The sequence below is a fragment of the Colossoma macropomum genome, unplaced genomic scaffold (assembly GCF_904425465.1).
Source record: "Colossoma macropomum unplaced genomic scaffold, Colossoma_macropomum, whole genome shotgun sequence".
Classification (NCBI taxonomy): domain Eukaryota; kingdom Metazoa; phylum Chordata; class Actinopteri; order Characiformes; family Serrasalmidae; genus Colossoma; species Colossoma macropomum.
The window spans coordinates 30,335,775-30,347,515 of NW_023494805.1; the positions used below are offsets into that span (position 1 = coordinate 30,335,775).

At 41.7% G+C, this 11,741-nt stretch overlaps 1 protein-coding gene across 1 annotated transcript; it reads right to left on the reverse strand.

The window, feature by feature from the left end:
• Positions 1-358: 358 nt before the first annotated feature.
• si:dkey-185m8.2 (trichohyalin) lies at positions 359-11,126 on the reverse strand. Its single transcript, XM_036596176.1, has 3 exons — positions 10,969-11,126; positions 8,572-9,336; positions 359-6,026 (listed from the first exon to the last, which is right to left on the reverse strand). Exons 1-3 carry the CDS (start codon positions 11,000-11,002, stop codon positions 478-480), a joined length of 6,348 nt encoding a protein of 2,115 aa, XP_036452069.1. The 5' UTR covers positions 11,003-11,126; the 3' UTR covers positions 359-477.
• Between the last annotated feature and the right edge of the window lie 615 nt (positions 11,127-11,741).

Consider the following 11,741-nt stretch of genomic DNA (forward strand, 5'->3'; position numbering starts at 1 on the left):
CAAACCACTGGCTCGTTAAAAAGCACTTAAAAAGAGTCATTTGAGTTATATTTGTCCTGAGTTTGAATTTTGTTTGGACTCTTTATTTATCCTATTGTTTTTGCTTTATTACCGTATTTTGTATCTTTAGCATTTGACTTTTTATCCATTTGAGAGTGGGTTATCTTCTTGCATTTGCCTTTATTTTCATTATTTCCATGTTTGTAAATAGTATTTTAAGCTGCTTAAATGTACTACATAAAAAAAATGTTGTTGTTAAAGTGCCCAGCACTAGGATTGAAAACTACTGTTGAATTCAGTGACCATAAGCTGCTGTTTTATTACTCAGAACAAAAAAAGAAACAAAAATGCTATTTATTTATTTATTTATTTACAGAAATGTGTAAAGATCTTACAAATCCATCACAATTTACCCAAGTGTCATTCTATTTAACAGAAAAATTTATCTTAATTTCATCTCCCTTCTTCATCTCTGAGTCACTCTGTTTGGTAATAATGCTTGGGGTTCCCTGCCACCATTCTGGAAATCTTCTCCAACAGCTCTACCACATGAGCTTCCCTGTGTCTGTTATCTAGTATGTGGTATCGGCCTCCACATTTCTTAATGAGCCATTCCAAATCCCCATTCCTCTTTATGTGCTGTTGACCACTTTCTCCGAGAGCTTCTCCCCATGTGAACAGAACAATAGCATGCTTCCATGAAGCCTCTCCCAGCATGGCCATGGTACGCTCCACCGCTCTCCTGTACTGTCCTGTAAAACTTAGGTAAGCGGGCAGGATGAGGATGAAAGCGTGAGGGCCAGGGCTGCACAGGGATACATTTTGCATGAGTTCCTTTTCAAACGCCACATTCATAGCTTTGGGTGATCGCCATTTTATCCCCTGGGGCTCCACAACAACGAGGGGCTTGCCAGATACACTTCCTGTCCAGGGGCTGCCAATCTCAGTATATTGCCCCAGGATGATATGTCTGACTGAGCGGCGAGATGACCGCGTCTCCCCTAGTAGAACTACTCTGAGCTCCTGAGGCACAGAGTGTGAACCTTGAGTCATTGAGTGGTCAGAACTGGCTGGCTCAAAGAATTCTTCACCCTCTTCCTCTTTAGCATCTGACTCCTCTTCCCACCAGCTCATTCCATTGCCTTCCTTTCCTGTCTTGGCCTCTAGCTCTCCTTTGCTTCTATGCTGGAATGCCAGCTGTGCATTTTCAGGCTCGCAGTTTGTCATTTTTGATGGTGAAGCCATCTGCACACTCTGATCATCCTCCCCATCCTCATTACCATATTCTCTGAGCTCTTTTTCACAGGTTCTGCCATCCACTCCAACTTCTTGATACATTTTTTGTGTGACTTGCTGATTTCCATTAGGTGCTGTTGTTTGGCTCCATGGTTGAAACTTAAAGTTGGAATTACTGTTGATCATTTTAAGCTCTGTATTGTACAGATATTTTTCCCACTTTTCCAGCTCCTCTGTTTTTACTTTCACAACTTGTTTCTCATGGTTTAGCTCCTGTTTCTGGTTCTCTAGTTCATTTGTGCAGTTTGCTAAATCTTCCTTCTTCATTTCTAGAATTTCCTTCAGTTCATTCAACTCTTGCTCTCTGTTCTTTAAAGTGTTCTCTGTTGACTTTAGATCAAGCTCATGGTTTTCCATGGTGCTCTTCCTTATGTCTAGTTCCTTGTATGTGTTGCTCAGGTTTTGTTCTTTTGTTGCTATGTTTTGTTCTCTGTTGATAAGTTCTTTCTGAAGATCTTCGAGCTCATGTTGTTTTGTTTCTAAAGAAGACGCTATTTCTTCTGTTTTCTCTTGTTTTTTCTTGAGATCACATAACATGGCATCTTGCTGTTGTTTGTTAATTTGTACTTCTTCTTCTCTTTTCTGCACAATTTCCTCTCTCTGCCCCAGATATATTTCTGCACTCTTAAGATTATCTTCCCTTTTTTGAAGCTCATCCTCTTTGTTTGTCACTTCTTGCTCCCTTATTGCCAAGGCCTGCTTAACACCTTCTAATTCCTTTTCCAGTTTGTCAGTTGCCTGGATGTGTTGTAAGCTCAAGAGCTGTTGTTGATGTTTCTCAATCTCCTGATTGGTCTCCTTGACTGCATTGTCATTTTCTCTCTGTAAAAGCTGGTGCTCTTTTTTCTCAAGTTCGTTTAGTCTCTGTATCAGATCACATTCCTTGGCAGTTAATTCAGCTTGCCATTTTTCATTTTCCTGTTTGTTATTCTGTAGTTCCTGCAAAGCGTTGGACAATTCTTGTGCTTTGACCTCACAGATCTGCTCTGAATCCATTAGCTGTTGCTCTCTCTTGCTCATTTCAGATTCTTTGATATCTAGATTCGCTGTATGGTTCTCCAAGTCCTCCTTATGCTTAATTTGCTTTACTAGAAGCTCTTCCTCCATGTTCTTTAGCTCTTTTTCTCTCTCTTCCAGCTGCTGCCTGACAATTTCTATGTCCTTTTCCTGCTTTTCCAAAGAAATAATCTGTGCTTTCTCCTTGCTTTCCAGCATCTTTTCTGCCACCTCATACTCATCATATTTCTTGTTAATTTGATGTTCTTTTATGTCTAGGTCTTTATCTCTGTCTGCAAGTTCTTGCTGTCTTCTCTCAAGCTCCTCCTTTGCATTTATCAGTTCTTGCTCCTTCATTGATAAGTCCAGCTCAATTGCCTCTAATTCTTTTTTCCATTTGTCAGATAAAGTTGCCTGGTTTTGTTCACGAGTCTCGATCTCTTGACTTTTTACCATTAGCTCTTGAGTTATGAGTCCAAGTTCGTGCTCTCTCTCTCGCAGTTCTTGCTCTTTTTTCTGCAACTCGTTTAGTCTTTGTGTCAAATCATATTCCTTGTTTGTTAGTTCTGCCTGCCATTTTTCATGGTCCTGTTTGGTTTTCTCCAGTTCCTGCATACCTCTATACAGTTCCTGCAGTTTGTTCTCATACACATTCTCTGAGTCTATTAACTGTTGCTGTCTTTTCTTTAATCCCTGTTCTTTGGTTTCTACGTTCTCTCTGTGGTTCTCCAAGGCTTTCTTTTCTTCCTTAAGATTAAGCTGTTTTAGTACAAGCTCCTCTTCCATTTTCCTCAGTTCTTTTCCTCTGTCTTCCAGCTGCTGCCTGATATTTTCTATTTCCTTTTCCTGCTTTTCAGACAGATCCTTCTGTGCCTTCTGCTTGCTTTCCAGTATCATCTCTACAGCCTTGTGCTCCTCATGTTTCTTCTTAATCTCTTGCTCTAACTTTTGCTCTGCGTCTAAAAGCTCTTCTTCTCTTTTCTGTAGCTCGTTTTCTCTTCTCTCCAGGTCTTCTTGGTAGCGCTGGTTATTTTGGCACTGATGTTCCAGTTTCTTCTCCTTGTCTCTTACTTCATGTTCCCTCTTATCCAGCACCTGCTTTTCATCTCTTAGCCCTTGTTCTCTCCAGCTGATGTCATCCTCTTGTTTTTTCAAGTCCTTTTTGCTTCGTTCAAGCTCTTGCATATTTTGTCTCAGAGTGTGCTCTCTTTCACTCAGCTCCAGCTCTCTACTGTGCAGAGCTCGCTCCCTCTCAGCATCCTTAACATCCATTTCTGCTATTCTTTCCAGCAGCCTTTCCTCATAGTATTTTTTCATCTCTTCTATCTTGTTTTTTAGTTCTTTAGCTCTTTCCTTCATGTCTTCCAGGTCCATTTGCTGGGTGTGGTTGGTCTGTTTCAGCAGACAGATCTCCTTTTCTTTCTCTTCAATGTGCTCTTGGGACAATGCATCTTTGATTTTCCCCATTTCCTCATATTGGTTGAGAATGTCTTTAATCTCTTTCTCTTTTCTCTGGCTTTCAGCTCTCTGGGCCTGAAGGTCTCTTTTATAGTCCTCACACTTTAAAAGAAGCCCTTCTGACTCCTGCATGAGGGCTTCATTTTGATTTTGTAGACTCCCTTCATGGATTTGGCTCTCTCTTAACTGCTCTATAAGATCTTCTAGATGGGCTTCCCTGTTTTTGTTCTGTTTCTGCAGTTGGTTGATCATGTTTTCCTTCATCTCCAAGATCTGCCTTGTGTCATCTTCTTTCTTTCTCATGTTGTCCTCATACAGTTTCTTCATGATCTCCATTTCTTCTTTTATAATCGCATTTTCTCTTTTCAGGAAATCTTCCATCTCTTTGTACTCATCCTCCAAAAGTTTTATTCTAGAGGTGAATTCCACAATTTTTGCTTGACTATCATTTTTCAAAATTTCCATGGTTTTCTGTTTTGCATCAACAGCTTGCTTCAGTACATCGATCTCCTGCTCCTTCTCCTTGTGTCTTTTTGTTAAGTCATTTATTTCTGCATCCTTTTCCTGCAGTTTTGCTTGAGTCTCAATACTTTGGGCCATCTCCTGCTCCTTTTGCCTCTTCTGAATGGCTACAATTTCTGCATCTTTCCCAAGAAGTTTGTCTACAAGTTCATTGTATTTTATTACCGTGTTTTCATGCATTTGTCTCTCTGCTTCTGATGTTTTCACTTGTTCTTGGAAAGCAACCTGTAGCTCTTCCATCTCTTTGGTCATCAGCTCTAGCATTTCTCTTAGTTTATTCATCTCCCTCTCCCTCTTTTCACTCAGTTCCCTCCATCTTTCTTCTTGCTCCTTAATTTTGTTCTCAGCTTGCAGTTTAATCTCTTCCATCTCCTTCTGGTTTTCAACAAGCCTTTTCTCAAATTCATTCTTTGCTGATAGTATTTGGTGTGTTTCGTGCTTTGCTTGTATGATCTCGTCCTCATACCTCAGTTTTGACTGTGCCATTTTTTGCTCTGTCTCTTCAACTCTTCTCTTTAGCCCCTCTTCTTCCTTTTCCTTCTGATCCAGTTCTTCTTTCAACACATTGACCTCCTTTTCAACACTCTCATGCCTTTTTGTCAGCTCTTCTTCTTTCTCTTGTCTTTCTTGCTCCTTTAACATGCTCACACGTTCTAGCTCCAACACTTTCACTTGTAGCTCGTCCACTTTTTCTTTCAATTCATCACCCTCATTCTCTTTCTCCTCCAATTTCATAACCAGCTCATCTTTCTCTCTGTATACCTGGTTTAGAGCTGCTATGACTCTGCTGTTTTCCAGGCTCAGCTCTTGAATCTCTCTTTCTTTATCTTCTGTTAACCAAGCCATTCTCTCCTCTAGTTCTCCCATTATGCTCTTCCTGTCATCTTCTCCTCTATCCACTGCTTCCTCCTTCTCTGTGCTTGTTTTCTCTGGGGATTTCACCTTGTCTTTCCTTCTGTCAAAAAACCACCTGATACTTTTCACCTCCCTTTCTCTCATCCTTTTCAGCTCCGTGTCTTGACGTTGAAGCTTGTCGTTAACTTCTTTCAGTTTCTGGTTGAACCTCTCATTCTTCTGCTTTCCAAGATCCTGAATCTCCTGCACCAGTGGTGAGAAAGCCTCACAACGATTTCCTGCCACCATTTTCTCTATCTTCTCCAACAGTCCAGTTACCTGGGCAGTGGAGCTGTGACCTTCCCAGGAGACACTGCTAATAACGTGGTATCTGTTGCCGCATTTCTCCATCAGCCAGTGCAGGTCCTTGCCTCCTCCTTGAATGTGTTGCTCAATAGTGACTCCCTCTCTCAGCTGGTCACCTCTGGTGAAAAGCAGTACGGTATGTCTCCATACCCCTTCGCCAAGTAACTCCAAGTGGTCCCTGACTGCTGCAGCTCTGACCAGGGCATCCACCCTCAGGGTCAAAAGGAGAGCATGGGGACCAGGAGGACACAAGGTCACACTAACACCGATCTCTCGCCTCACTCTCTCTGGGGTAATTCCATCAGGTCCACCCTCCCATCCAGGAGCATCCACCACTGTGACCAGTCTTCCGGAAACTTCTGCCTGCTGCCTTGAACATTCCTCTGTGGCCTGTCCTGTTTGGAAAAATGTGACCCCTCTGAGGATGGCATTCCCAGCAGAGCTTTTGCCCGTCTCTCTTTCTCCCAGAAGGATAAGTCGCAGCTCCGGGAGACGGCGTGATCCCCTAGAGAACAAACTCCTGTCATCCAGATCTTCAGTTTGTGGAGCATCAACTGTGTGGAATAAAGAAAAAATGTAATATAAAAAAGTTTGTTGACTGCTTAATTTAACTGTGGAATTTGATCCAGCCCAAGCTAACTGAATTAATTTAGAATAGCTTAAATGGACCCCAGGTAATCAGCTTCCACAATATTTTTAGTAACGTAAACCTGGTTTTACAGTATTCTATGAGGCACAGTGTTTTCCTCTTATTCAGTCTCATTCTTTCCTGAGACCTGTTTCTATAGCATGTGCGAATGTAGACATGCTTAAATTGTCTTTACCACAAGGTACATGGTTTTGAATATGCAACATATACATTTAGCCTTCAAATGCACTCACTGGGCCAATTTATAAGGAACACCTACCTTGTCAGTTTTATCTATGCTTTATTGGTGCACTTTGTAGTTCTACAATTACTGATAATGTTTAACCTGTTTCTCTGAAAATGTATTAGTCTTTCTTTACCCTATTTATCAGTGGTCAAGACCCCCACAGGACCACCACTGAGCAGGAATTTTTTAGACAGTGGATCATTCTTAGCACTGCAGTGACACTGATATGGTAGTGACATGGTAGTGAGTGTGTGTGAGCAGTATACATGTGCAGTAAAAACAACAAAAAACGAACTAAATAAAAACAAACTTCACATGATAAAGGACTATGTGCACTCAGGACTGAACTTGAGAACTCTGCAACAGATCACCTTTACCAAGAGCTGTGAAGCTGCTCCAACATAAAATACAATATGGAACATACTACTAGAACCTTTACTATTCCATCATAAAACATACTGTATATACTGTGCTGTATTAGTTAAACATGTACATGCTATGCCAGTCCTTGTTTAACAGTGTTGGATGTAGAAACCCTTGTTTTATTAGTAGCCTCTGTTTATCAAAACACACACGTGATGATTATGCTAATTTATTTAATATATGAGATTTCAAGCTTTAGCTTCAGCAGAGTGCCAAACTAGGTGTGCTTGAAAACCTGGTTAAGTAATTAAGATCAATCTTTTACTTCATACAAAGATAGTTGTAAACATACATGTATTGGTGGGATTGAGCATTTCTTTCAAGCCAGTTGGAATGTGAGCCTTTATTTTTTTGTAGGAGAAAGTCCTTTGTCTGCTTCTCCTTTCTCTGTGCTGTGGCTCTACGCATTGTGACTGTTTAAAAGCTCCACTCAGAGGAAGGGCTATGTCCCGTGATCAAAGCATGACAGTGTAGTAGGAACTTGTGAAAGCAGAGCTGCTTGGCCTTCACAGAAAACACTCGGTTGAAACAACAGTTAGTTTGAGTAATGGACAATAGTTGTCATGAACACTTTAACAGTATTTCAAAGTGTCCCTGATAACTTTACTGTGCATGTTTAAAATGGAACACTGACACATCTAGTGTACACACAGTGTTTGAAAACTCCAGCAACATTGCAGCAAAAAAGGGTTTTAATGGCAGCCTTAATGTCTAGCAAATACATTTTCAAAGGATGGTTTGTTCGAGGTTCTTATCCTCGTTTTGGGTTGTTTGGAAAGGGGCACAGCCAAATGCCACAGTATGAAGGCAAGAACAATCTGTTACAGTTACTTTTGCTATTTAAAATGTCATTGTTACTGCATACTGCTTGATGTCATGTTTTTCTTTATTCCTCCTCCCATTTCACAGACGTTTTTGTGTATGTGTATGTCTGTATATGCATATTTGTTTTGTTGTGAAAAAAAAACAGACAAACTATTCAGGAAAACAGATGTTAGAACTTTGTACAACTACAATAACTATGGTTAAGCCAACTGGATAAATTGGACAATTAGTGTAGATAGGTAGATGTACCCAGGCCCATCACCAAAACGTAATCACAAGTGGGGCATCGGAAAATCATAGCAGTGTGTGTACAGCACATCCACATGGGAAAAAAAAGACCTAAAAATGGGTTTAGAAATGTACTGTACCACTGTCCAAAGGAGTGAAGCCTCCAGGAGGGAATCATTAGGAAAAGCATGTTTACAATTAATCTGTCTGCTGATTTTCCTTTTTCCACATCATACAACCCCTCCCTATAATACAGCCAATACAAAGTCTTGCATGCAAACCCTCTTGTGTTAATTGACGAAGCCTTTTATTCAAGACACACGTGGTAGGCAGTGCAGCAGTTTAGTTTCACTTTGATTCTGTTTTGCTGTTTGCCACTATAGAAACATGAATACTCCTGTGGCTTTAGTGGGGCATGATGACTGGTTGATGCAGCACCATGGCCTGATGCAAGGCCTAATAAAATAGCCACTGAGTGTATGTATAATTAGATCAATCATAGGATGTTTTCATGTAGCATGTAGAGCAGGGGTGTCCAATCTTATCTGCAAAGGCCTGGTGTGGCTGCAGGTTTTCACTCCAAACAAGCTGGAGCACACCTTATTATACTTGTTTAATCAGCTGGTCTTAGTCTTCAAACATTTCATCAGGTGACCTCCTGCTTTGTTGGAGTGAAAACCTGCAGCCACACCAGCCCTCTGCGGATAAGATTGGACACCCCTGATGTAGAGAATTCATAAGCACTCACCTGTTAGCACAGCTTTTATGGCCCCTCTTTGTGTTTGGGCCTCCATGAGTCTTTGTTTCTTTCTTCTCTCTCTTGCTCTTCGTTTCCCTTCTACCTCCAAGACCAGCAGCAGTGGATCCGAGTCATAATGTTTTCCCCCTCTCTCTTTCACCATCTCCTCTATTTTCCTCATCAGTTCCATCACCTGAGTTCCATCATCACCACGGCGTTTGTTTTCTAGAACATGGAACCGATTTCCACACCTTTGTAGAAGCTTCTGGAAGGACTTCCCTCCATTTTGTATTCTCTGTTCAATGGGAATGGAGCTTAATTCGTCCCCACGTGTGAACAGCACCATGGTGTGTCCCCACACTGTCTTCCCTAAAAGCTCCAGGTGCACCTCAATCTGACGATAGTAGTCCTCTGTCACCGAGGCACAGGACCGTACCACAAGAAGCAAAGCGTGGGGTCCAGGTGGACAGAGTGACACACTTCTCATTGTCTCTCTTTGCACCCAGCCTGGAGTGCCATTGCTTGAGTAATACCATTCCCATCCCGGGGTGTCCACTACTGTAACACGATGGCCTGCAGTGTCAGCCCGCCTTTTCACACACTCCTCTGTTGGCTTGCCAGTCTCAAACCCCCCACTCAGGCCAAGAATAGTGTTTCCAGCAGAACTCTTTCCTGTCCCTTTGCGGCCTAGCAGAACCAGACGCAGCTCTGGGAGAGGGGAGTTCCCTTGGTGAGTGCTGTCTGCTGCCTTTGCAGCAGCATGTTGTTTGGCTCCTAAAAGAGACATAGAAAGTATCTAAGTATATTTACTTTGCATGCTTGGATTAAGCAGTGTCACACTCTTACATCCTGTCTGACACAGCTTTAATAATCTATCTGTGCATTTGACCATAGCAGCCTATGATAAGGTATGTGATATCTAATGGCCCCAAAAGTATTCTGGACACTAAAAATTAAGGTGCCACAAAATGGAGTTACAGGGCGGCACGGTGGCGCAGTGGGTAGCGCTGTCGCCTCACAGCAAGAATGGCCTGGGTTCGATTCCTGGCCGGGCGACCGGGGTCATTTCTGTGTGGAGTTTGCATGTTCTCCCCCTGTCTGTGTGGGTTTCCTCCCACAGTCCAAAAACATGCAGTCAGGCTGATTGGACATGCTAAATTGCCCCTAGGTGTGAATGTGTCTGTCTGCCCTGCGATGGACTGGCGACCTGTCCAGGGTGTATCCTGCCTTCCGCCCAATGACAGCTGGGATAGGCTCCAGCACCCCACCGCGACCCAGAAGGATAAGTGGTTAAGATGATGTATGTAAAATGGAGTTACAGAATAACTGAAATTTGGGAGCATGTCTAAAACCCCTCCTCCTTCCAATTTAACGCACTATAAATTTACATTCTCACCTTCCGTTTCTCGTGACAAACTTTTCCCAATCCCCACCACCATCCAATTTCCTTCCCGTTCCTTAGTTCCATGACAGTCCTACCACAGTTACAAGTGGGTCTGACCTTCTAGCAACTGGCAAAAGCCACCCAGAACTCCAGCCCAAGTTCTCAGAGTTCGCTTCCCTCCATCAATCAGTCTTCCCTCAGACTACCACCACATGTTGAAGTCATGGTCCAAACTTGCAAAAGGTTTTTTAAGCAATGCCATAAAAGAACTACTTTTGGTTCACTTAGGAACAGTGTTTAAAAAGAGATTTGGTAGTGTGAAGAACTTTTAAGGTTTAAAGTAGAACTTAGAACTGTTACATTATGCAAGGGTTTTTTTTTTAAGAGCAATTGGTAAACTTAAATGAGGTTCTTTAGGTTGCCTGGCAACAAAATGACATTTATTTCACTTTTAGCATAACATCAAACTGATGATAGAGTGTGATGTTTGGAGAAAACCTGGAGAAGGTTTCTAACCAGACTACAGTAAGAGTACTGTAAGGCACACAGGTGAAAACATCAAAGCCTGTGGCTGTTTTTCTTACAGTGGTGTCAGTGAGCTTGTGTTCATTGGTGGTATTATGAAGTGTATGAAGCCATTTTAGATAAAAACCGCAAAACTCTGCAAAGAAATTGCTCAAATGATAATGAACTAAAAAACGTCAGCTGTCGTTTGAAAGAATCTTTTTTCAGAGGTCAGAGATGGTCTCGGAATGGTCATTCAAAAAAAAAAAAAAGACGCTTGGTTTTGTTCTCTAACACAAGGAACTTAGTACATTTTTAAGTATGGTACAAATGTCCAAATACTTTTTTGGGGCCACTATACATAGAGATCATATAGAGAGTGGACAAATGGGCAAATGTGGGACCTAGACAGTGCATTTCATTTAGGATGTATCGGCCATTTCCTAAACTTAAGTTCAAAATGCTCAGGCACTCGTCTGCTCTGTGGTCATCTTCAATCATGATCGTGTGCAGCTTACCAGCATTGAATGGATTCTCACTCTGTGTCTCCATCACTCTGGCGTAAGCTCTGTATCCTTTGTTTGTTCTTTCGCCTGCTTGGTTCCACTTATATCTTCGCTATCCTCATCATTTTTTACTTTTCAGTAACTCACGAGCACTTCACTTACTTCCTACTGCTGTGCGGAACAGCAGAACACAACGCAGAATATGGAACCAGATCACATGATTAACCTGTGGTTTCTTTCTCACTAGTAGTGCAACACAGGAAACAGCATGTATGGGTGCTGTCTGCCGACACGGGTAGAGCGGAACTAAAGAGAACATTGTGGTTGATGCTGCTCTATTAAGGAGTGCCATCTTCACACGATATCACTTCAGTTGAGTTCTGTTGAACTTCTTTGTGATTAGGGCAGCTGGTTCCATGTGCCTATTTTATGCACAATAAGTAGTAACGCTGAGATATTCTTGAAAAAAAAAATAGTGCTTGTAATATACTACATTTTGATGTACTACGTTTTGAAGTTCATAGTCAATAAAGTCTTGGGTAAAGTCTAAATTTGATTGTAAATGGTATATTTCAACGTATTTATCAGAATAACTGAACTCAGAAACCAACTGCTTTCTTTTGATGTGCACATTTAAATGAGGGAGCAGAAAACACCCAAAGCCCCTCAAAAGGTCATTAATTTCCACCCCTGTGTTTTTGCAGACCACTGCCACATTTTAGTTTCATGATGCACTTTTTTTGCAAACTACTGTCACATGTTGGTTCTTAATGCCTGGGGATGTT

Excerpts from the sequence above, each read along its gene's own strand:
- si:dkey-185m8.2 (XM_036596176.1), bottom strand. The coding sequence starts at position 11,002 with ATGGAGACACAGAGTGAGAATCCATTCAATGCTG. Across the intron at positions 9,337-10,968 it reads TGAGAATCCATTCAATGCTG|GAGCCAAACAACATGCTGCT; the intron begins GTAAGCTGCACA and ends TGTCTCTTTTAG. Across the intron at positions 6,027-8,571 it reads CATAAAAGCTGTGCTAACAG|TTGATGCTCCACAAACTGAA; the intron begins GTGAGTGCTTAT and ends TATTCCACACAG.